We start from the raw sequence: 20,600 nt of genomic DNA, 5'->3' as shown, positions 1-20,600 counted from the left end.
GGGAGCGCCCTGGGGAGGCTCGGGGCTGTGCCGCTCTGTGCGATGCAGCTGCTGGAGCCGGGGGCTCAAACCTCACCTCCTCTGAGCTTTAATGATTTCAGATTAATGGACCAAAACATTCCTCTGCCCATTTGTGCTGCTGCTGGTGCTCGCCCGGTCTCATGCTACAAGGCAGTCGGTTCTGTCCACAGAGTAAACGATTGGTGCCACATATTTAATCACGTCTCTGGGTTGCTCTGTGCCATCTGCTCTCTGTGCAGAGCAGGCAGGACCGTTTCTCTGCTTCGACTCAGCTGTGGGTCTCTCATCTCCTAACGTCTGCTCTAGCGAGAGCTGAAATGAGAGCGATTTCTCCATAGCGCCGTTTGAAAATAGAGTCCTTCCTGGCTGGCCTGGAAGGCTTCTCCAGGCACGTGGTGTATTTATGGTATCTGGGTCCCCGGGCTTGACTCTAGAGAGCTGCATTCTCCCGCTTGCCTGACTGGTGGGGAGCTTGGCAGGGAGCAGAGACGTGCGTGCCGGAGTGAACTCTGTGCTGCGAGAGGGCTGGGATATCCTTGCCTGAAGTGCAGCAGCCCTGGTGCTCGAGGAGTGGGACAGAGCAGGGGAGGGGTTTGTTCTGAGCATTTTTGTGACCTACTGCCGGCAAGAGAGTCATTTGCTGTGACTGTAAGCTGCTCACTTTTGCTTTACTCACTGGTAAAGCAGGTGCGATGCTTCCTTGGGAGGCTGAAGCTTTACGCGGTGTGGGCTAAAAGGCACCCTGTGATTAAAAAATGCTGGAGTTGATCCAGCAAGTTATCCCAGCTATTACCCAAAGAGGTAAGTAGAATAGAAGCTCTGTAGTCTGACTGTCCGCTGCCTTGGATGTGCTTTTTCTGTCTGATCTTTGAAGGTAGTGCTGTGCTGATGCTGGGCTGCGTGCAGCTCTCTCTTTACACCTCCAGATCTTCTGCAGGGCCGGGAGAGGCTGTGCAGATGGTATATGGAAAAATACGTAATTCCATATGCTGTAAAAATAACTGTCCTGCTCTGCAACGGGGCCGTGGAGGGCAAATATGTGCAGCGGCTACAATCCAAATTTTCAAGCATAGAACGGACTACTTTCTCAGAGAGACAGTTGTACTGAAATTGATGTAGCAAGCTCTAATTTAGACCGTTGCTGCTCTATTATGGGTGAGCATCTGTCCTAAATTTGCTTGAATGGCAGATGAAGCACTAAATATGCTTCACGATGGCTCTGGTTTACGTATGGATGTTTTCAAATGCATTAGCGTCCTGCTATGAACAGATGGTTATGGGCTGGCAAATTGTTTCACTCTGCGTGGTGTTTACTGGCGAGAGAGCAGCCTGCTGTGGGTTACTTTTCTGAGCCTGGTAACAGGAGCCGAATAAAACTGAGCACGTATCAGATTTGCAGGCCTTGTTCCTCTATCCTCTTGAACTGAGGTCGAGAGTTTCAAAGTCCTCAAGAACTTTTTTTGGCCTCTTGTGCCGGACAGAAAAGTCTCTTTCCTGTTTTGATCTCAGCCCGTGCGGAAGCTGCAATGCTCTCTTTCTGACGGCGAGTGACGTTTTGATTTGTTATATTAAAAGCTTCGTGTTCCCTGAGCAGCAGGCTCCCAGAAGAATCGAGAGGAACTGGGACATCTTTGATCTGGTCCCATCCAGCGCATCTTCTCAGGGGTCTGTTCTTCTAAGTCCGACTTTGTGCTGTCAGCCCACCTCTGGGTTACCGGAGTGCGGTGGGGCTGTTGAAGTCAGAGCAGCCGTCCCTGACCTTTTGGGAGAGCGAATGCTCACAGCCATCGCATTTATTGTAAGACTCCTCCGCATGGTAAAGCGCTGCCGATGGCTTTTCATGTCCGTGCAATAACACAGCCTCTGCAGATGCCAGGCAGTGCATTTGCATCGTGGTGTTGATCCATTCTGGCCCGTTAATTGCCTGGCACCATGGAGGGTCCCTGGCTTGCAAAGGAGCTTATGAATGATTAGGAAACTGCTCAGACAAAGCAGGTGAGGTTTATTGGCGTAGCGCTAATGTAGCACTTCAGTGGGCAATGCAAAGGATGGGAGTACAAAGTGTACGTTTCTTACAGACTTGCCTGCTGGGGTCCTGCAGGCTGGTGCCACCACACATGCCGCGGGCCATCTTCTGCTTTCCTTCCTCCTGGAGTTTCCATCTGCCTCCTGCGGGGTGAATGTATAGCTGTTCCATGGCAGATGGGCTTCTGAGAGCCCGTTTGACTTTCTCAATTCATCCAGAAGAGACCCATTGCCTGGGCCCCCATGTCCAGCTGGCCCCCGTGGGAGTTCTTCAGTCGGTGCCCGGAGGTCTCTGGGCTGAGTGGTCCCAGGCGCTGCTGTGTGGGTTGGGATGGAGCCATCTGAGCAGTGGTGGCCAAGGCCGTGGCATGCCAGTCTCTCTGGATTATAACCGTAGAAGGTTGTGTAACCCGGAAGATATCATCAGTATGCGTAAAACTCCATCCTGACACATAACTGCCTGTTGTGGTGGTGGGAACAATCCTCTCATGTGGCCATGACATCTGGCTACAGTCATGTAGTGGGATTTGTCTGGGTGACTCCGAAACCTGTTTCACAGACTTGTGGTGGTTTTGGAATGTCCTTTTTTGCTACTGAAGACTCCTATGAACGTTCAGAGGGCTGAACATTTGCAGCCTTCAGCAGCATGCTGAAGTCTGAGCTCCAGATCGTGTCAATAGCTGCAGCCCTGTGGTCCTGCTGGTACATGATTCATTCCTGCTTGAGAGACAGGTTTGCTTGCTGAGGGTTGAACGTAAACTTCAGCAAATGGGGTCAGGACGCTCGCTGGAACAAGGTCAACCTTTTTGTTTCGTAGCAGTGCTTGTGGTTTCTCTGAAGGGCAAGAACAGCAAGATTAGCTTAATACTGGGAAACAGTTCTGTGTGCTCCTGTTTTCTGGTGCTTGTGGAGGTTTGGCTGGTTTAACACTACGCTAGCAAGCTGTCTCCAGGTGATGCAACATCCTTAAATTAATTGAGACTGCTGCCTCAAAGAGGGAATGTGGGAGGAGGCTGGTGACTTGGCTGCAGGGTTCAGGGAAAAGGCCAAGTTTCCCAGGAGGACAAGTCTGTGTCCTGTTCTCCTCTTGCAGGACCTGGCTGTTGTGGGGTCACAGGAGTCCTCAGCGGAGAGGGAGGTGTCACTGCCCTCCCAGATCAAGAGGAGAGTTTCCTGAAGGGGACTTGCCGCAGTTCACTGCGTGCTGTCACCGTGTCAGACCTTGTCAGACTTCCTGCTAGGACTGCTCTAAGTATCAAGTAAATGGAGACCTTCAGATAAGGAGTTGAGGAAAAGAGCAGCTGAGGAAGCAGAGAAGGGGAAACACTGCTCTTGTTTTGTCTAGAGTTTGCTAAGATTTTTTTTGGGAGAAGAGCTGCATGGTCCTTGAAACTGATTTCGCCGTGCAGATTTGAGCTGCCACCTCCCAAGCTGACAGTCTGGTGTGTTCGTTCTTTTGTATCGGGGCCTGAAGCTCGTTTTGGGTGGAGTAACTCCTCGTGCAGGAGAAACCTCACAAAAGCTAAAGGTGGCTTGGAGCACGTAGCGAAGGACTCAGCAGCGGTAGTGTTCAAACTCCGGTGTACCTGCCCTGGCAGCCAGGGTTTGTAGTGCCTGGAAAACATCTTCACAGTGAAATGAAGCCGTACGAATGTCCAAGTGCTGTGCTGCTGAGTTCGGCTGGCAGAGCAGTAAGACCGAAGGGACTGTCACCTTTGAGGTGTCTGTGGCCGATTTGAATGGCCCAGTGTGCTGATTACTGGGAGAAACAGAGCTCAGTCTCGACCAGCACAGGCGCTCACCATGATCTCATCTGACTTTTCTTCTTAGGTTGTTCGCCCTGGAGCTAGGGTGGCATCATGGTGAGATGCTATGGGGGGCTGAAGAACAGGGAAAACTCTACATCCCGTGGAGAGATGTCCGTACACTGCTCTCAGGTCATATCTCTGCCTCGTTTTCTCAGGTGGGATGCAGGATTACAACTACGTGTGGGCCGACTGCTTTGAGATCACGTTGGAGCTGTCCTGCTGCAAATACCCGCCGACCTCCGAGCTTCAGCAGGAGTGGGAGAACAACCGGGAGTCTCTCCTTGTGTTCATTGAGAAGGTAGAGCAGGCTGGGACGGGCACGGGGGCAGCAGCTGTGAAACCCGTGTGTTCCTGGTGGGCTGAGAGCGCCGCGTTCAGTTGCCCTTGTGGCTTTGTTTGCTGTGTGTGGTAACACAACTGCTGCAGTTGGCTGTGCAGAAGTCGGTGGCTACAAAGCTGCTGAGTACCTCTGTGGTTCTGCCCCAGTTCCCACATCCTCCATGATAACGGAGCTCCACTCAGGGGGGCCTCATGGGGCTCAGTGTTAGACAGAGGAACTGATCAGTGCAGATCTCGCCAAGTAATGCAGAACGTATGACCTCAGTGCCATGAATCTCCAGTGATGTTCTAAAGCACTGCTGGGACCTTGGCTTGCAGAGTCCTCTGCCAGGCTGTCGCCACGTATGAGTTGTTTAGTTCCCAGTTTAGGTTGGGAAGGGAGGCAGCTGCACTTTGTCCCACGGTATGGCCTGTAACCCTGCTGTGTTCATACTGCTGTGTGCCCATGTCAATAAAATAGGGAATTGGTTAGGGAGGATCAGTTCTGAGATCTTGCTGCCTTCCCAGTGCATGCTGGAATTCCTGTCCTTGCCATCTGGCCAAGCACTGGGCCCTTGTGTGTCTTTGCCTGGCAGCTGTCCTCTGCTGCGTTTGGGGAAGGGCAGGGGGGTATTGCTGGGCAAAGACATGGTTCCCCTGATGTTGCCTGTCTTCAGCCAGGCTCTTGCATTGTTTTCCTCAGGTCCACATTGGTGTGAAAGGCTTCGTCAGGGATGCGGTCACTGGCGCTGGCCTGGAGAACGCAACCATTGTTGTTGCTGGTATTGCTCATAACATCACAGCAGGCAAATTTGGTGATTACCACCGACTGCTTGTGCCTGGGACCTACAACGTGACCGCAGTTGTGATGGGGTAAGGTCTCTGTGGCAGCCTGCGACCACGCTGCCAACTGCTCGTGTTCCTTCACTTGATTTTATTTCCCCCCCCCCCAAAGCATCTGGTGTATTTAAGGGGCTTGTCTGGAAGCCGCAGCAGTAAAGGACTCCAGCTCAGAGCTGCAGCTGTGTTTGTTCACCCCGTGCCCTGCTGTGGCAGGGTGCTGTTGGGTGCACAGCGTCTCTGTCACCTTTGCTCGATGGCTTGTATCAACCCGCAGCATACTTTGTGGGCAAAGGGAGACAGTGGAGCAGGGTCACCCCAGTACGAGTTTGTGTTGTCTCAAGTCTGGGTGTGAATGCGTAGCTTGCCCCTGGGCTAGCCCTGGGATATGCCCGTGGCTTCTTCCCCAGTGAGTCCGTAAACAAGAACTTGTGCCTCTGTGACACAGCAGGGACAGCAGCGTAGTTGGGTCTGGTGGCAGCAGGATGAATCCTGTCAGCTTGTTCGCTGGTGAATCTCTCACGTAGCTGTTCTCGCATCTCCCAGCGCATTCAGGCTGGGAGGAGTAGGCTGGAGTGGTGGGGAGCCTGCAGGGGGTTTTGGCCTCTGTTCTGTAGAGTGTCCTTGCTGAAGCCAGCTGGTTTTTTTCACAGTTACGCACCAGTGACCAGAGAGAACATCGAGGTGAAGGAGGGAGCTGCAACAGAAGTGGATTTCTCCTTGCAGCCAACTGTAATGCCACCAGTTCTTAACGTCACGCAGTTCACAGCAACGCCTGCTCCTGTCTCTACTGTCACCCCCACCCCCGTGCAGGCAGAGCCCCCAAGCCCAACCTCTCTCCATCAACCCGTCCAACCTGTGGACTTCCGCCACCATCACTTCCCAGACATGGAGATCTTTCTGCGGCGGTACGCCAATGAGTACCCCAACATAACCCGACTCTACTCCGTGGGCAAGTCGGTGGAGCTGCGGGAGCTCTATGTAATGGAGATCTCTGACAACCCTGGCATCCATGAAGCAGGTAACGTGGGACGTCCTTTTTAGCAGGGCCCTGGTGACAGACCCTTTACTTTGGGAGACTGTGGGCAGAGGAAAAAGGGGCGTAGAGCTGGCACCTGTCTGAAGAGAGACTGAGCTACTTCTTGCAGTGTCCTTTCTAAAAAGACCGGGTGCAGTGGGTGGCACTAGTGTGAGTTACAGAGTGTTGCTGGGAACATCTACACTGGTCACAGAGCTCTGGGGACAGAAAAACCATTGTTTCCCCGAAACAATGTTCGTCCTTCTTGGTGTCGTGGAAGCAGAAGGATAAGTTTTAGGTAATTGCACTCAAGCCCTGCAGAAAGGCCTGAGAGAGCAATGCTCAGCGTGGTGATGTGTCTCCAAACTTTAGTGTGATTATAATTGTCTCCTTGTGGCCATGTGTATGCAGGTGAGCCAGAGTTCAAGTACATCGGTAACATGCATGGGAATGAAGTTGTGGGGCGAGAGCTTCTCCTGAACCTCATCGAGTACCTCTGCAAGAACTTTGGCACAGATCCCGAAGTGACTGACCTGGTCCAGAGCACACGGATCCACATCATGCCATCCATGAACCCTGATGGCTATGAGAAGTCCCAGGAAGGTATTGCTGTCTGCGCTGAAACATCCGTGGGGTTTCTAGCTCTGAGAACGAGCCTTTGGGTTCATGGTACCTCTCCGAGAAGTCTGGAAGCCTTGCTGGAGCAGAAGTGCTCTCTGCACAGGGAGGCTGGGCAGGACCTTGGAGTGTGTTGTGGGATGAGTGGGTCACTGCAGGACGTGGGCGGTCAACTGACGCTTGAAGCTGTTGGAGAGAACTCTTCTGCTTCAGCAGTGCTATATGCTACCCCTGTTTGGGTCCCCTTATGGTTTGTGGCTATCCCAAGGCTTATTTTAAAAAAAAGACATTCCTTTGACACAGCTCATACTTGCTGTGCTTTGGTCCACGCTCTTAGTAAGACGTGATTTTGAAGCCAGGCTGTCTGCAGAGCACTTGTCCAAGGATAATATAGACTTTTATCGTGATGTTGAAATTGGCAAAAACATCCTTCAGGGAAGTCCTTAAAACTGCGTGGCTCTTGCAGATTGGCAGAACAAAGTCTGTCCGGAATGATTTTCTGGAAGCAGAGCTCTGCTTGGGTTTAACAAAGAACTTGTCCGGCTGGTTTGCGAAGGTGAGCTCTGAGGTTTCTGCGGTCGTGACATCCAGCTGCTGGGGTTGTTCATGGTTCCCTGCCTTTCTGCTAGCTGTGGTCTGACTGGCACGGAGAGCCTGTGCAAACACCCGCGGAAAGGGCCCCGGACACCTTTGTGCACAGAGCAGGCCTGTTGCTGAAGGAGAATGTGGGTGTCCCCTTGCTCTGGGCTGTAGGAAGCCAGCGCTGTTGTGCTCTCTGCTGTCTTCCATTAATTGATAGTTGTTATTGCTGTAGTTAAGGGGATGAAGCCTCTGCACCGAAATGGGAACTTGCGTAGGGCACAAGCTTGAATTTGTGTTTAATTTTCAGGAGACAGAGGAGGTACTGTTGGCAGAAACAACAGCAACAACTACGACCTGAACCGGAACTTCCCAGATCAGTTTGTCCATGTGGCAGACCCTCCGCAGCCAGAAACTCTTGCTGTCATGACCTGGTTGAAGACATACCCGTTTGTGCTCTCAGCAAACCTGCATGGAGGTACGGCAGCTGAACTGAGCTCCTTCCTCTGCACTGAGCTTCGGGGGATGGGAGTTTGCAGGGATACCTCCGCAGTGTTCTAGGTGTGATCCGAGGAGCTCTGGCAGAGAGCCCCCTGCCTTTGGCTTTGCTATGAGATGGCAGGAGTGAATGCAGCCAGGTTCCTGCCACAGGGGTAAGGCTATTTCCAAAGAATCACAGAATGATGGGGGTTGGAAGGGCCCTCTGGAGATCATCCCATCCAACCCCCTGCCAGAGCAGGGTCACCCAGAGCAGGTGGCACAGGAACGCGTCCAGGCGGGTTTGGAATGTCTCCAGAGACGGAGACTCCCCCACCTCTCTGGGCAGCCTTTGCCAGGGCTCTGCCACCCTCACAGTGAAGCAGTTCCTCCTCCTGTTGAGATGGAACTTCCTATGTTCAAGTTTGTGCCCGTTACCCCTTGTCCTGTCCCCGGGCACCACTGAAAAGATCCTGGCCCCATCCTCCTGACGCCCACCCTTTCAGTATTTATAAGCATTGATAAGATCCCCCCTCAGCCGTCTTTTTTCCAGACTAAAAAGACCCAAATCCCTCAGCCTTTCTCCATCAGAGAGGTGTTCCAGTAAAACAAACCCTTTGTTTGTGCTGCTGGAAGATGGATCAGAAGCTGGAAACAGGGTGAAAACCGTGTCCCCAAGCACATTTGTAGGGAGTTGAAGAGGCTGCTGGGAGGATCGCAACCGCTGCTCTGGAGGGAGCGCATCCTTTGGGGAGTAGCCAGCTCACTGCCTTCGGGAGGTGGGAATGGGCTCTTGTCAGCGGCTGCTCAGCAGCTGGCTCTGGGAATGTGATACAGCGCTGTGGCCGTTGGAGGCTTCGCAGTATTTATAAAATGAAGGGAATGAGATGTAATCCTGAGGGTTCCCTGGCTTGAATTGCAAGGCGGAACTATGAAATTTGCCGTAATTTAATTATCTTTTTTTGGAGTGATCTAAATTAAGTCTCTGTATTACAGCTTATTCCCTAGACGGTTTGTCTGCTGGCTTGTAGCTGTGGTAACTTGCAGGTGGTTGCTTTGTGCTAGCGTGTTTAATTTGGTGGTGCAGAAGTATCGTGTGTGGGTACGGGGGAGCTGGCAGGTCTCCAGCAGTGGTGGTGCCTGGGGTTCCACGGCGCTATTAGTACAACTTGCGTAGGGGAAGCTTCAGTAAGCCGAGGATGTTCTAGTCTGTCAGTGCTTGCAATAAACTCCAGAAGGCTGAAAGACTGCGGCAGTTGGGCCAAGGGCACCGTGCATGTTCTAGGAAATTCCGCCCCTTGCTTTCTCGCCTCTGTGAAAGTGCTTATTACGTGGTTGTGCCAATCCTGCCTGCACGTAGGAGCCAAACCTTTGATGTGTCATGGCTTGGGTTCACCTTCCCAACTGGGTGTCGTCTTATCTCTTCCTGTGCTCTTGTTGTCTCTTCTAGCAACTGGGCTTAATGCTTTGTTTAATGCCAAGTCTTGAGAAACAGAAGACTTGGCACTCCTTGGAGAAAAAGAAAAACTTCCCCTCTTAGGCTGAGGGATCACTTGGAAAGCATGCAAGTACGAGTCAAAGCTTGTTTCCCCTGCAGGTTCTCTGGTGGTTAATTACCCCTTTGATGACGATGAACAAGGAGTAGCCATATACAGTAAATCCCCAGACGACGCTGTGTTTCAGCAGCTGGCGCTTTCCTACTCCAAGGTAAAGCTCTAACGGGAGAACGGGCACATCCTGCTGGGTTAACTCCTGATGCTGTCGGGAAGCTCCTGAGCGGCTGGTAGAGGAGGGCGCAGGTACCGTGGGTGCCTGGTGTTGCAGGGCCCGGCGGGAGGCTCTTGTTCCATGTCCAGCACGTTCTGTCTGCAGGAGGAGCGCTCTGTGCAGGCACGGGGGCCAACACGCTGAAGGGTGGGAGAAGATGCTGTAGGCGGGCCAGGAGGAGAGCGGGGATGTCTATGGGTTGGGTGTGGGTGCAGTCTCTTTGTGCTGCAGCCGAACAAACACATGCCTGCACAAACCTCTGTGTTTGGTAACCCCAAGTGTGTGACTAACGTTAGAACAAAAGTGCCGGTGGCTTTAGAGCGCGGAGACTCAGCTTCACATGTTGCGTCTTGTTTTTTAGGAAAATAAAAAGATGTATCAGGGAAGCCCTTGTAAGGATATGTACCCCACCGAGTACTTCCCGCACGGCATCACTAATGGGGCTCAGTGGTACAACGTTCCAGGTGAAGTGGACCTTAAATCTCTTGCACTGTTTGTCTCCAAGTTAATGCATGTGCAGCTTAAAGAATTTAGCCTGATCAGTCGTAAGCTCTGCATGGGTCAGCCCAGATTACTGGGACTCAGGTTTCTTTTATAACCTTTTAAATAATGTAACCAGATAGAGTTATTCCTGAGGGAAGGAATTTATAGTGTAGTTTTTCTGGCTGTTAGCAAAACGGTTTAATAAAATTTTACAGCAGTATATTAGCATGAAAGGTATTTACAAGAAGGATGGTTATTTGTCTGCTGTTTTGGCATCCCTTTGAAGCTTGAATCTTGCCCTGTGTAAAAGCCTTCTCTCTTTGGCTATAAAATGCATGCTGTAGTTTGTACTTCGTCTTCTCTACTATCTGATTTTTAAAAATTTTTTTATTTTGAGCTGTGGTACAATTGCCTTCAGCAGACCTTATCAAAACTTCTTTTACATTCCTGTTGTAGGTGGGATGCAAGACTGGAATTACTTGCATACGAACTGCTTTGAAGTGACCATTGAGTTGGGCTGTGTGAAATACCCAAAAGCTGAGGAGCTGCCCAAGTACTGGGAGCAGAACCGCCGGTCGCTCCTCCAGTTCATGAAACAGGTGAGACGCTTCGACCCCAAGCGATTGTGTGAGCTGCCCCTGGGGTTTGCGTTAGATGTGCCAGAATGAACAGGGTGATCTGCGGGCTGAAGCGAGTGCTGCTTCCTGGCCAGACTGGGCACCTGCCCCGCAGAAATCATCCCCATCAGAACATGGCTTGACTCCTCCTCTCCCCTCCTTCTCAACATACCAAAAATCTGTATGGAACCAGCAGCCAGGTGATGCAGATGTGTGCAAATATGGGCTTTTTCTTTAGCACTACCTTGGTTTTCCCTGGGCTGGAGTGGCCTTTATGCGCTGTTCCGATCTGCGTCGGGGCTGGTGGTAGCGCTGTGCACCTGGGACGTGCAAACAAAGGTGTGGAGCAGAGAGTGCTCTGGTGGCACCCTGAGCCAAACAATTGCTCATTGTACTCATCAGGTGAACTTCGTCCAAGCCAGCTGCTGGCGAGTCTAACCAAAACCCTTTTGGAACATGTTACTCCCCTGGGAATGCTGATCTTCCTGGGCTGGGAGCTGGTGGGATCTGGGCGTCGGTGCTCCCACGGTGATGTGTGGGGTGGGAGGCAGAGCAAGGGCTGGCACTCAGCAGGGCTCCGGGTCTGTGCGCAGGTTCACCGCGGTGTCTGGGGATTTGTGCTGGATGCCATGGATGGAAGAGGCATTCTCAACGCCACCATCAGCGTTGCCGACATCAACCACCCGGTGACCACCTACAAGGATGGAGACTACTGGCGCCTCCTGGTCCAGGGGACGTACAAAATCACAGCATCTGCCCGAGGGTGAGTGAGCCATGGCACAAGGAACAAACAGCCGCATGACTGACTTCCCAGTGCAGAGTAGTCCCATCGCCTCTGTCTGCAGCAGATGTAGGCATGGGTGTTTCTCCTGCCCTCTGGCTTGGGCAGAGTTAGCAACGTGATGCTACCCTCATGTCAAAGACTGCTCACCTGGCACCCGTGTACATTCCAGATCTCCCCTTGTTTGGAGGTGGTGTGGGGAAGGAGTTGATAACTTAGTATCTCTAGGGGAAATTGTCTTGCAGGCAGCTGCCCGCAGAAATTATTTCGTCACTTCAACCACTGCCAAAACCTTTGGGTTAAAGCAGCCTGACTTGTTGTCCTGCCAGTCTGGCACGTAACACTGCAACACCTGAGCCAAAAGCAGCTTGGTGCCATGTGGGTCCTTGAGCTGCTCCCTGTCCTCCTGCCATTCCCATGTCCCTTTAGAAGTGTTGTTGCTTTTATTGTTGTGCTTCTCACTCTTGACTGGGGAGCTGTAGCAGTCCCATGTCAGTGTCTAGTCAGGAGGGAGGGTGGCTTGTTGTGTGTGGCCTTGAACCCCTGACGTTTCTTTGTGCCTTCTTTTCCCTGGGCAGGTATGATCCAGTCACTAAGACGGTGGAAGTTGGCAGCAAAGGTGGCGTGCAGGTCAACTTCACTCTTTCACGGACAGACATCAAAGTGGAGGAGGGGAAGGTGCCGGTCCTGAACACCCCAGACACCAGTGACCCCAACGAGAAGGAGTTTGAGACCCTGATTAAAGATCTGTCTGCTGAGAATGGCCTGGAGCGCCTCCTGCTTACCTCCTCAGGGGATGTCTCTCCTTACCGATACCGCCCTTACAAGGACCTCTCTGAGTTCCTCCGAGGGCTCTACCTCAACTACCCGCACATCACAAATCTCACCAGGTGAAAACTCAAAGCAGCGGTGCTCAGCTCCTCCCTGAGCAGCAGCTTGTGGTAGGGAATAGTGAAATGCTGTGCCAAGAACGCAGTGCAGAGATAGGGGGCAAGGGAGCCCCACGTGTAAGGGCACGGTGGCAGAGCACTGGCTGCAGGGACTCACAGGTGCATCTGTGTGCTTTTTCCTGAGACGTCATTTTACTGACTTAAATGTGGGGTGCTCTCAGTTCCCAGGGACTGGCGATACTCCCAGCATTGATATCCCAGGTTTCTGCAAGTATTTCTGTTCCACGGTCTCTATTTTCCTCCCTTTTCCAAATCCTTTCTGACATCTACCCTGCTAAAGAGTCCCCAGCAAAAGTCATCAAATTTGACTTAGAAATCTCAAATGGCCTTTTTTGATTGTCTGCCTTCAGGTTTTAATTGAATAGTGCGAGACATGTTTGAGTTAACTTGCCCTGAGCCAAGGTCTCTGCCCTCCTGCGGGAGACCAGCTGCTGCGGTATTCTGCTTTCCTTTGTGACCTGTAGCGCTTGCCCTCTGTCAGCTTTAGAAAGCACAAATCTCTTTGTCCCAGGGCCTCGTTTGCTTGTTGTTACCAGGCACAACGTGCTCATGCGCTGTCCCCACTGGTGCCAAGGCTGCTTTTCTGATCTGTAGCCTCTATTGTCCGTCCAGTTGCATCAGCCCCGATTGTGTTCCCTGCTTTGCTTGCGTTCGCTTTGCTAGCTTAATGGCTTGACTTGTAGCAACAACTTCTGCAGTGCTGGAAATAGGCCTGCTTTTGTCCTTTTAAACCGGGTGCTTTATAAATTAGTTTGATGTCCAGATGTATCCCACTCTGAAGGAAAAAAAACAACCCAACAATACAAAACCCGACCCACAACATTGGCAGCACAGCGGCATTTGGCAGTTCCACGTTTATGGTGATGTTCTAGGTTATATAGGGATACATGGAGCAGTGGGCATCCCATACATCTGGACCTGGATACATCCTTACACAGATGCTTGTTTTTTAATTCCTGTTCATAGTGACTTTGGTTCAGTGCTGCTGCAAATCTCTCATGATGTGGTGGTGTTTTGTGTGTCACTTCTCTTTGCGTCATCCTTGTGGAGGTTGGCAGCAGCTCCTTTCCACACCAGGATTTCTCCGTAAGGCCAGGGTGGAGGTGTGGCTCTGTTCCGGAGCTGATGCTCTGGTTTCTCATCTCTTGGCAGTTTGGGTCAGAGCGTTGAGTTCCGTCAGATTTGGTCCCTCGAAATCTCCAACAAGCCCAACCAGTCTGAGCCTGAGGAGCCAAAGATCCGCTTTGTTGCTGGTATTCATGGAAACGCTCCCGTTGGTACGGAGCTGCTCCTGGCACTGGCAGAATTTCTTTGCATGAACTACAAGAAGAACGCTGCTGTTACGAAGGTGAGAAGCCATCTTGGAGCCCTCCAGTTGTATCCCGAGAGGACAGTGCTCACTGGGAGACACTTGTCTTTTTAACAGTGGCTTGTGGGTTGCAGAGATCCCACACATAATGGGGAGGTGGTGTGAAATCCATGGGGACAGTGGGAACCTCCGACTGCTGATATCATTATAAGCAGCAGTTCCTAGGATGAGATTCAGGCAAATGAGATTTACTGAGAATTAACCTTATTCATTGCATTTTATGTACTGTTTCTCCTCCTTTTGTTCAGCTGATTGACCGAACGCGGATTGTGATTGTGCCTTCCCTGAATCCAGACGGACGTGAGATAGCGCAGGAGAAAGGTTGCACGTCGAAGATAGGCCAGACTAATGCTCATGGCAGAGATCTGGACACAGACTTCACAAGTAAAGCAAACTAAAGCAAAGTGATGTGTAGTGTCCCTCTAGAAATGCAGGCAGCTGTAGAAGGCTCCTGCTAGCTGCACTAGGGTTGGGTGTAGTCATCGGGTTACAGGGTCTACCTGTAAAGAGAGCAGCACTCCTGCCATGGAGCCCAGGCAGCACAGCTGCTGGGAAGCTTCTAAAGCTTGGATCCCCCGAAGATGGTAATTTGGAGTCCCTTATTTCCCAGGATTAGGAATAGTCCAGAGGTCGGGCAACACCTATGTCTTTTTCCTGTTAATTGATTTCTTTCAAACCCCCATTTCTGAAAAATAACCTCTGTTCATGCTCCCTGGAAGCAGTCTCTTTTTTTCATGCTTTTCTGGTTTCCGTGTAAGTGCCTGCTGTATCCATAGCAGTGTATCAGTGCTATGCCCACCCTTCCTGGGGACGAGGTGTTCTCCCTGACAAGGTTTGGCTGGGATCATCCCAAATGTCAGTTCAGTGACATTGAGGAGAGCAAACATACGAAATACCCTGTGCATGACTAAAGTAAATAGCTTGGGGAAATAGTGGTGTGCCACGTTTGTTTTAGCTTTGCAGATGAATTCCCGCCGTGGGTAGTGTGGACTAGGTGCTTGACTTGATCAGTCAGGTGCATCTGCTGAGATCCAACAAATACCTTTTCATACATGCAGCAGACTGAATTTTAGACATCAACGAAGAAAGTACTTCTGCTGGCCTCTCAAATAGCAAGGAAACTGTTGTCAATTCCCGTTTCTATTTGTTGTTCTGATTTACAGGCAATTACTCCCGGTACTCAGGGACACGAGAGCCTGAGACCAAAGCCATCATAGAGAACTTGATATTGAAGCAGGATTTCAGCCTCTCTGTTGCTCTGGATGGAGGATCTCTGCTTGTCACTTACCCATACGACAGGCCAGCACAGACAGGTATGACTAACTCCTCCAGGGCCTTGCGTGCACCTACCCTTGGGCTGTCTTTGCAGAAGTTCCCGTGGCCGCGTGGTGTAAGAGCTTCTTGTGCTGCTGATGCTCTGTGGCCTCCGTTTGTGTTCAGCCCTTCGTATCTGGAGTTGACGGTCTGTGAAGTAAAGCTATAAAACCTCACAGGAGCCAGCTAGGGGTGAAAACGTTCACCATTTCTGTTCTTACAACTGTATTTCAACTTTTCCTCTGCCAAAGCCGGTATTAAGTCTGCTTTTCATACCATCCCTCAGTGTTAGAGGAAATCTGGAATGCCCCTGAAACAAAGCGTGTCACTGTTTAATAGAGGATCACGGGGTTAGGATGGGAATCTATCCCACCTCCTTAATGAATTGGAGTTGCACTCTCAAAGTCTCACTTTTCTCTTTGTAGTGGAGAACAAAGAAACACTGAAGCATTTGGCATCTCTGTATGCAAACAACCATCCGCTGATGCATTTGGGCCAGCCAGGCTGTCCAAATAAGTCAGGTAAGTTTGGCTGAAGCCTTTAACCCCCCCATCAGCCTGTGCGAGAGTCTCGTTGGAGCAGATCTGCCTGACAGCTGTGATCTTGCTCTCACAGATGAGAATATTCCTGGCGGTGTGATCCGTGGCTCTGAATGGCACAGTCACTTGGGAAGTATGAAGGTACGTCATATGGCACGAGGCTTTCCATCTCTGCTGAACAAGCATTCAAAAGCATATTTGTTCTGATGTCTGGGTAAAACTTGCCCATCTCCAGCTCCACTTCTTGAATACCACCTCTTCTGTTGTAACTGTGGCTTTGGTTTTTGCAGGATTTCAGCGTTACATTTGGTCATTGCCCGGAGATCACTGTTTATACCGGCTGCTGTTACTTCCCGAGCGCAGGACAACTCCCCAGCCTGTGGGCAGACCACAAGAAATCTCTCCTTAGCATGCTGGTGGAGGTGAGCCCCCGTCTGCGGGAGGAAATTCTGTCAAGGAGTGAAGGGAGGGGAAGAGAGAGTCTTTGTGTTTTTATGGCTGCTATGTGATTACAGATGGTCACAATTTAGATTGCGTGAGGAATGGGTTGAACAGAGGCAGCAAGTGACCAGGAAATGTGTTGACATGAGAGTTAAACATCTGTGCTGTTCTGCCTCATGGTGGGCTGAGCAGCCCTTGCAGAATTGTGCGCTTTATTTATTATGAGGCTCAGGGATGGAGACCGGGCTGTATTTTGAGGGGAGGATTAGATCCTATTTTAGTTACAAATGTGCCATACGCTTGGATCTGAATGTGAAGTGTTTGAAATGCTTTATTTCAGGTTCATAAGGGAGTCCATGGGTTTGTCCAAGACAAGAGCGGCAAGGCAATTTCTAAAGCTACCATTGTTCTTAATGAAGGTTTGAGGGTGTATACTAAAGAAGGTGGCTATTTCCATGTACTGTTGGCTCCAGGTTTGCACAACATCAATGCGATAGCCGATGGGTACCAGCAGAAACACGTCAAGGTATGTGAATGTCTGTGTCGGAGATCTTCCTGCCCCGGCTCCTATAAAGACATCCCCTATTTGGGTTCTGCCTCGTTGGCTGTGTTTAGCTGCTGATTATGTGCCCAGGGTAGCTGTTTTCTGCCTTGATACAATGGATGGAGAAGAATTTCCCAGCAGGCTTGTTTTGGGCAGTAGCTTTTCTTTCCATTGCACTCGTCTTTGGCATCCACCCGGTCCTTCCTTGTTCAGCAAGTACCTCTTGTGGCTGGACACCTGACGGAGGTGCAAGCTTTGAGACAGTCTGAGCTCTCATATCTTCCTGCAGGTCTTTGTACGTCATGATGCACCCAGCTCTGTGTTCATTGTATTTGACACCGAAAACAGGATATTTGGCCTGCCAAGGGAGCTGGTTGTAACTGTTGCAGGTAAAGTGACACTTTCGATCAAAGCTTTGAGCTTTGCTTTCTGTGCTGGTTTGTGCTGACAATGACCCTTCTCTTCACTGAACTGGAAAAGCAGCCTGCAGACTTAAGCCGTCTCCTGCTTTCCCTTCTGAATACGTGCTTGTCCTTGCAAACTGGTCCAACAACCCTTGCATCTGGTGATGTTGGGCTGGCAGATGGGAGGGAGGGAGTAGAGAGTGTTGCAGGGGGCTGAAGGGTCCAGAATGGACTTTGAGATGCCTGGAATGGGGAGAGCCTGTTCGTGCGTAGAGCTGGGAGCTAGGAGATCTTGCTTTTTCCCCAGGGTTTCTTTGAGTCATGTGGCACCAGGTAAGCAATAAGAGAGATTTTTATTTTTTTTGGGTCAAGGTGGCAGCTGTTGGGGAGGCTAGAGTTTATACCCAGTGGTCTGCGGAGCAGCTCAGTGGTGCTATCCTAGATTGCAAACACAGAAAGTAAAGCTAGTGCAGCGCTGCTCTGGAAGCACCTCTCCTGCATGGCATGTCTTCTGTGGCCTGGGAGGAAGGAGCAGGGTCCCAGTGAAGTGAGGAAAGTGGTTGTGACTGTAGAAGGGAAGAGAGAGGGTGGCAAGCCTAGGAGCTTCTGGAGTGGTGGAACATGGCATTAATTTTAATGTCTTCTGTCTGGCAGGTGCAAGTATGTCTGCTCTGGTCCTCACCGCCTGTATCATCTGGTGTGTCTGCTCTATCAAGTCCAACAGACACAAGGATGGCTTCCACCGCCTCCGGCAGCACCACGACGATTACGAGGACGAAATCCGCATGATGTCCACCGGCTCAAAGAAGTCTCTCCTGAGCCATGAATTCCAGGATGAAACAGACACTGAAGAAGAAACATTGTACTCCAGCAAACACTGACACCTCCCGGGCAGGAAAGGAGGTTCCCATGGACCAGACCTGGTGGTGGGGGGCGATCCCTGTGGTTCAGTTTTGAAACATTAGCTTGCAGGATGTGTCCTCCAGAGGTGTGGGTGGCAGCTCCCAACTTCCCTCTACTGTTTGTTCCTATGTGTGTGCAAATCAGTGGGTGTTGGAGGCTGTGTTTGAGCTAAAGACACGGTTTGTTTCATTTTTGGGTCAAGATCTGGAGGTTCACATGATGTTGTTTGAAAGGCAATTTAACAGGGTGGCCAGCAGAGTTCCTAGCACTTCCCCAGCATCTCAGCACAGTGAGCAGATGGTGGGGAAGTGCCCCAAGACCTGTATGGGGTCGTAGTTAAAACACTCCAAAGCAGTTTCTCTACCTGTTTTGATTTCACATTTTCCACTCTGTACTTGGGGGAAGGCAGATCCTTCACTTGACTCCACATTCTGCAGAGCAGCCCTTGGAAAAAGACTGTATTTGGTTCTCAGCAGCTCCCTTGGAGCTTTTCCCCACCGTGAGATGCTGTGGCCTGCTATGATCTGCAGTGGTTGTGGAGCACCTCTAGTGTGTTCTAGTTCCAGGCAGTGACTTGGCATGCTGAAAGCTGGGGGAGATGACATCCATTCTTGATGTGAGCTGGAGAAAGGAGCAAAGGTCGGAGCCTCAGTGAACTCTGACAAAGTTCAGTTGCTTGCCAGCTCTGCAGTACTGCTGTCCTGACTTCTGGGGAAGAAAGACACTTTTTCCCCATCACCCCCAGTTGCTTCTTGTTTGTGTAGTAGACTTGGCCTTTGGGGTCTCATGTTAGCGTTACAACAGCATGGTGTCTGGAAGAGCAACAGAAGGTTGTTCTCAGCAAATGGATAAACTGGTTGTGGTGGATACTGTAGAAAAGCAATCAGTTACTGACTCCACTGATCAGTTTTGCTCAAGTCCACCACTATTCAGGAGGAAACGGTGAAATCTGACCACTGCTTTGTATTTGAGCATTATTGGAGCAGCAGGGAGAGGTCATGGGAGTATCCATGGCCCAACTTGAGTCTTAAATTTTGAAGAAAAGCCGCACCATTTGCCGTTGTCCGCCTAATACCATTTAGTGATCAGAGCACTTTGGAAACACCCTGTCATCAAGCTCTGGTGATGGTAGGCATCAAATTAGCCTGCTAACTTGGCTCTGCTCTGCTACCACAGTGTCCCTGAAGTATGTAGCAAGAGCTCCACCTGCTTGTGTGTCTGCAGTTGTGTCTGCTGCTGCGGGGGCCGGGGTGCAAGGCGTGAGGAAGGGCTGAACAGCCATGCTGAAAGAGAAGGTGAAAAGCAGCCAAATTCTGTTTTGTAGCACTTGGCAGGAAGCTGGAAAGAGGAGCCACATTGCATTTGTGGGGAATAGAAAGGATGCCCAGAAGGGAAGAATGACTGAAATGTTTGATTTCCAAAGCCTTTATGCATCTCTGATGTCCCTGTGCTTTCTGGGCAGGAGGCTGAGGTTAGAATAGGCACTTATTTTCTTGCTGCTCATTTTCTTTTTTAATTCTTGCCCCACTGCCGCAAGCTCCGGTGTGCAGCAACGTCTTAGGCATCAAGTGTGCCCTGAGCTGATCTGTTCTCCAGCAGCCTGGGGCTGTCCACTAGTGAAACCTGCCTGTGGTGTCCATGGCGGGGTGTTTGCACCCAAATGTATGACGGGGTCTGTGCTGCAGGGCTCTGATGTGGTTTTCTCTGGGGGAACAGCACAGGGGGTTCCACATGGGAGCCTGTTGGGCCGTGTTGCCTGGGGCAGGGCTGTTCCCCACCTCTGCCTGCAGCAGATGCCATTCCAGAACCACGCCGCTGCCATGCTGATTGTCTCAGCTGATTTTGTGCAGCTATCTCGAGGGACAAAGATAACCCTGGGACACCACTATACCTTCTTCCCTCTTCCACGGGGAACTATATTACAAGAAACACATGATAAGATCTGGCTGGGGAGGTGTGCGGGGAACAGGGAGCTGAGGGTGAGCGTTCTCTGCTCCTGTCCTGCATCGCTGTGGTGTTGAAAGAGCTGCTTTTGTTCAGCAGGAGCCCTCAGCATCCCTGTGCCTGCTCCCAGCTCATCGGGCTGAGCACAGGGTGGTGTTTTCCATGTGCAATGGGCTCCACCACACCAGCACGCAACGGCGTTAACCCTGCCTCCTCTCTGAACTTTTCCTGCTTCTGAGGGCTTTAACAAGAGCCGCAGCTGGGGTTTTCTATTAAAGTTGATGGGGCTCTCTGTGGGCTTTGTTTGCCCTGGCAGCAGGTAACAGGCTGGGCTGGCCTTGCTTTATCCCACTAGCAATAGGTCTCTGAGAGTGCGTTTTGCAATTAGCGTGGAGTTAGGTGCACATGGAGTGGACTGGAGATGTTTTGCAAACGTGTGAGACTTCACGCAGCAGGACCAGGCCACGTGTCTGCCTCTCCATCCGCCATCGCAGCCGCCGCGAGTGGGCGCGGGGCCTGTCGCCAGTTTTGGGAAGGCAGGAGCGGCCTCCCCTCACCCTCGGGCTGTCCGTCCGTCCGTGCGTCCATCTGTGAGAGCGCCTGTGCTGCTTCTGGCGAGGAGCCGGTCCCCCGCGGGCGCCTGTCCCTGGAGCGTGTCGGTCCGTGCACTGTGCCTTCAAATGTACATTTTTAAAAGGGACTTGAATTGCCTTTTCCTGGAAGCGGGACGGGGCGGCGTGAGGCGAGGCCTGGCTCTGCCCTCAGCCGGGCCCTCTGTTTTTTACCTGTATACTGAGATCCAATAATCTGTATAAAACTATTTTGATGTCCACCTGGGTT

The 20,600-nt window shown here is 51.3% G+C and overlaps 1 protein-coding gene across 1 annotated transcript in view; it reads left to right on the top strand.

Moving 5' to 3' along the window:
* The window catches only part of CPD (carboxypeptidase D), a 28,437-nt gene extending 7,845 nt beyond the window's left edge, over positions 1–20,592 (top strand). Inside the window, exons 3-21 of the mRNA XM_063340867.1 lie at positions 4,010–4,152; positions 4,876–5,045; positions 5,666–6,033; positions 6,442–6,633; positions 7,538–7,705; positions 9,302–9,411; positions 9,833–9,935; positions 10,411–10,553; positions 11,165–11,334; positions 11,931–12,242; positions 13,455–13,650; positions 13,920–14,055; positions 14,835–14,984; positions 15,411–15,506; positions 15,601–15,665; positions 15,815–15,946; positions 16,306–16,491; positions 16,799–16,898; positions 17,568–20,592. Of these exons, the coding sequence (XP_063196937.1) occupies positions 4,010–4,152; positions 4,876–5,045; positions 5,666–6,033; positions 6,442–6,633; positions 7,538–7,705; positions 9,302–9,411; positions 9,833–9,935; positions 10,411–10,553; positions 11,165–11,334; positions 11,931–12,242; positions 13,455–13,650; positions 13,920–14,055; positions 14,835–14,984; positions 15,411–15,506; positions 15,601–15,665; positions 15,815–15,946; positions 16,306–16,491; positions 16,799–16,898; positions 17,568–17,794 (3,167 nt within the window). The 3' untranslated portion in view covers positions 17,795–20,592. The remainder of the gene's footprint in view (positions 1–4,009; positions 4,153–4,875; positions 5,046–5,665; positions 6,034–6,441; positions 6,634–7,537; positions 7,706–9,301; positions 9,412–9,832; positions 9,936–10,410; positions 10,554–11,164; positions 11,335–11,930; positions 12,243–13,454; positions 13,651–13,919; positions 14,056–14,834; positions 14,985–15,410; positions 15,507–15,600; positions 15,666–15,814; positions 15,947–16,305; positions 16,492–16,798; positions 16,899–17,567) is intronic.
* The last annotated feature ends 8 nt before the right edge of the window (positions 20,593–20,600 follow it).

This window comes from Chroicocephalus ridibundus, chromosome 7 (genome assembly GCF_963924245.1).
Source record: "Chroicocephalus ridibundus chromosome 7, bChrRid1.1, whole genome shotgun sequence".
In the NCBI taxonomy this organism is placed as follows: Eukaryota; Metazoa; Chordata; class Aves; order Charadriiformes; family Laridae; genus Chroicocephalus; species Chroicocephalus ridibundus.
This window is presented reverse-complemented; position numbering and strand designations above follow the sequence as displayed.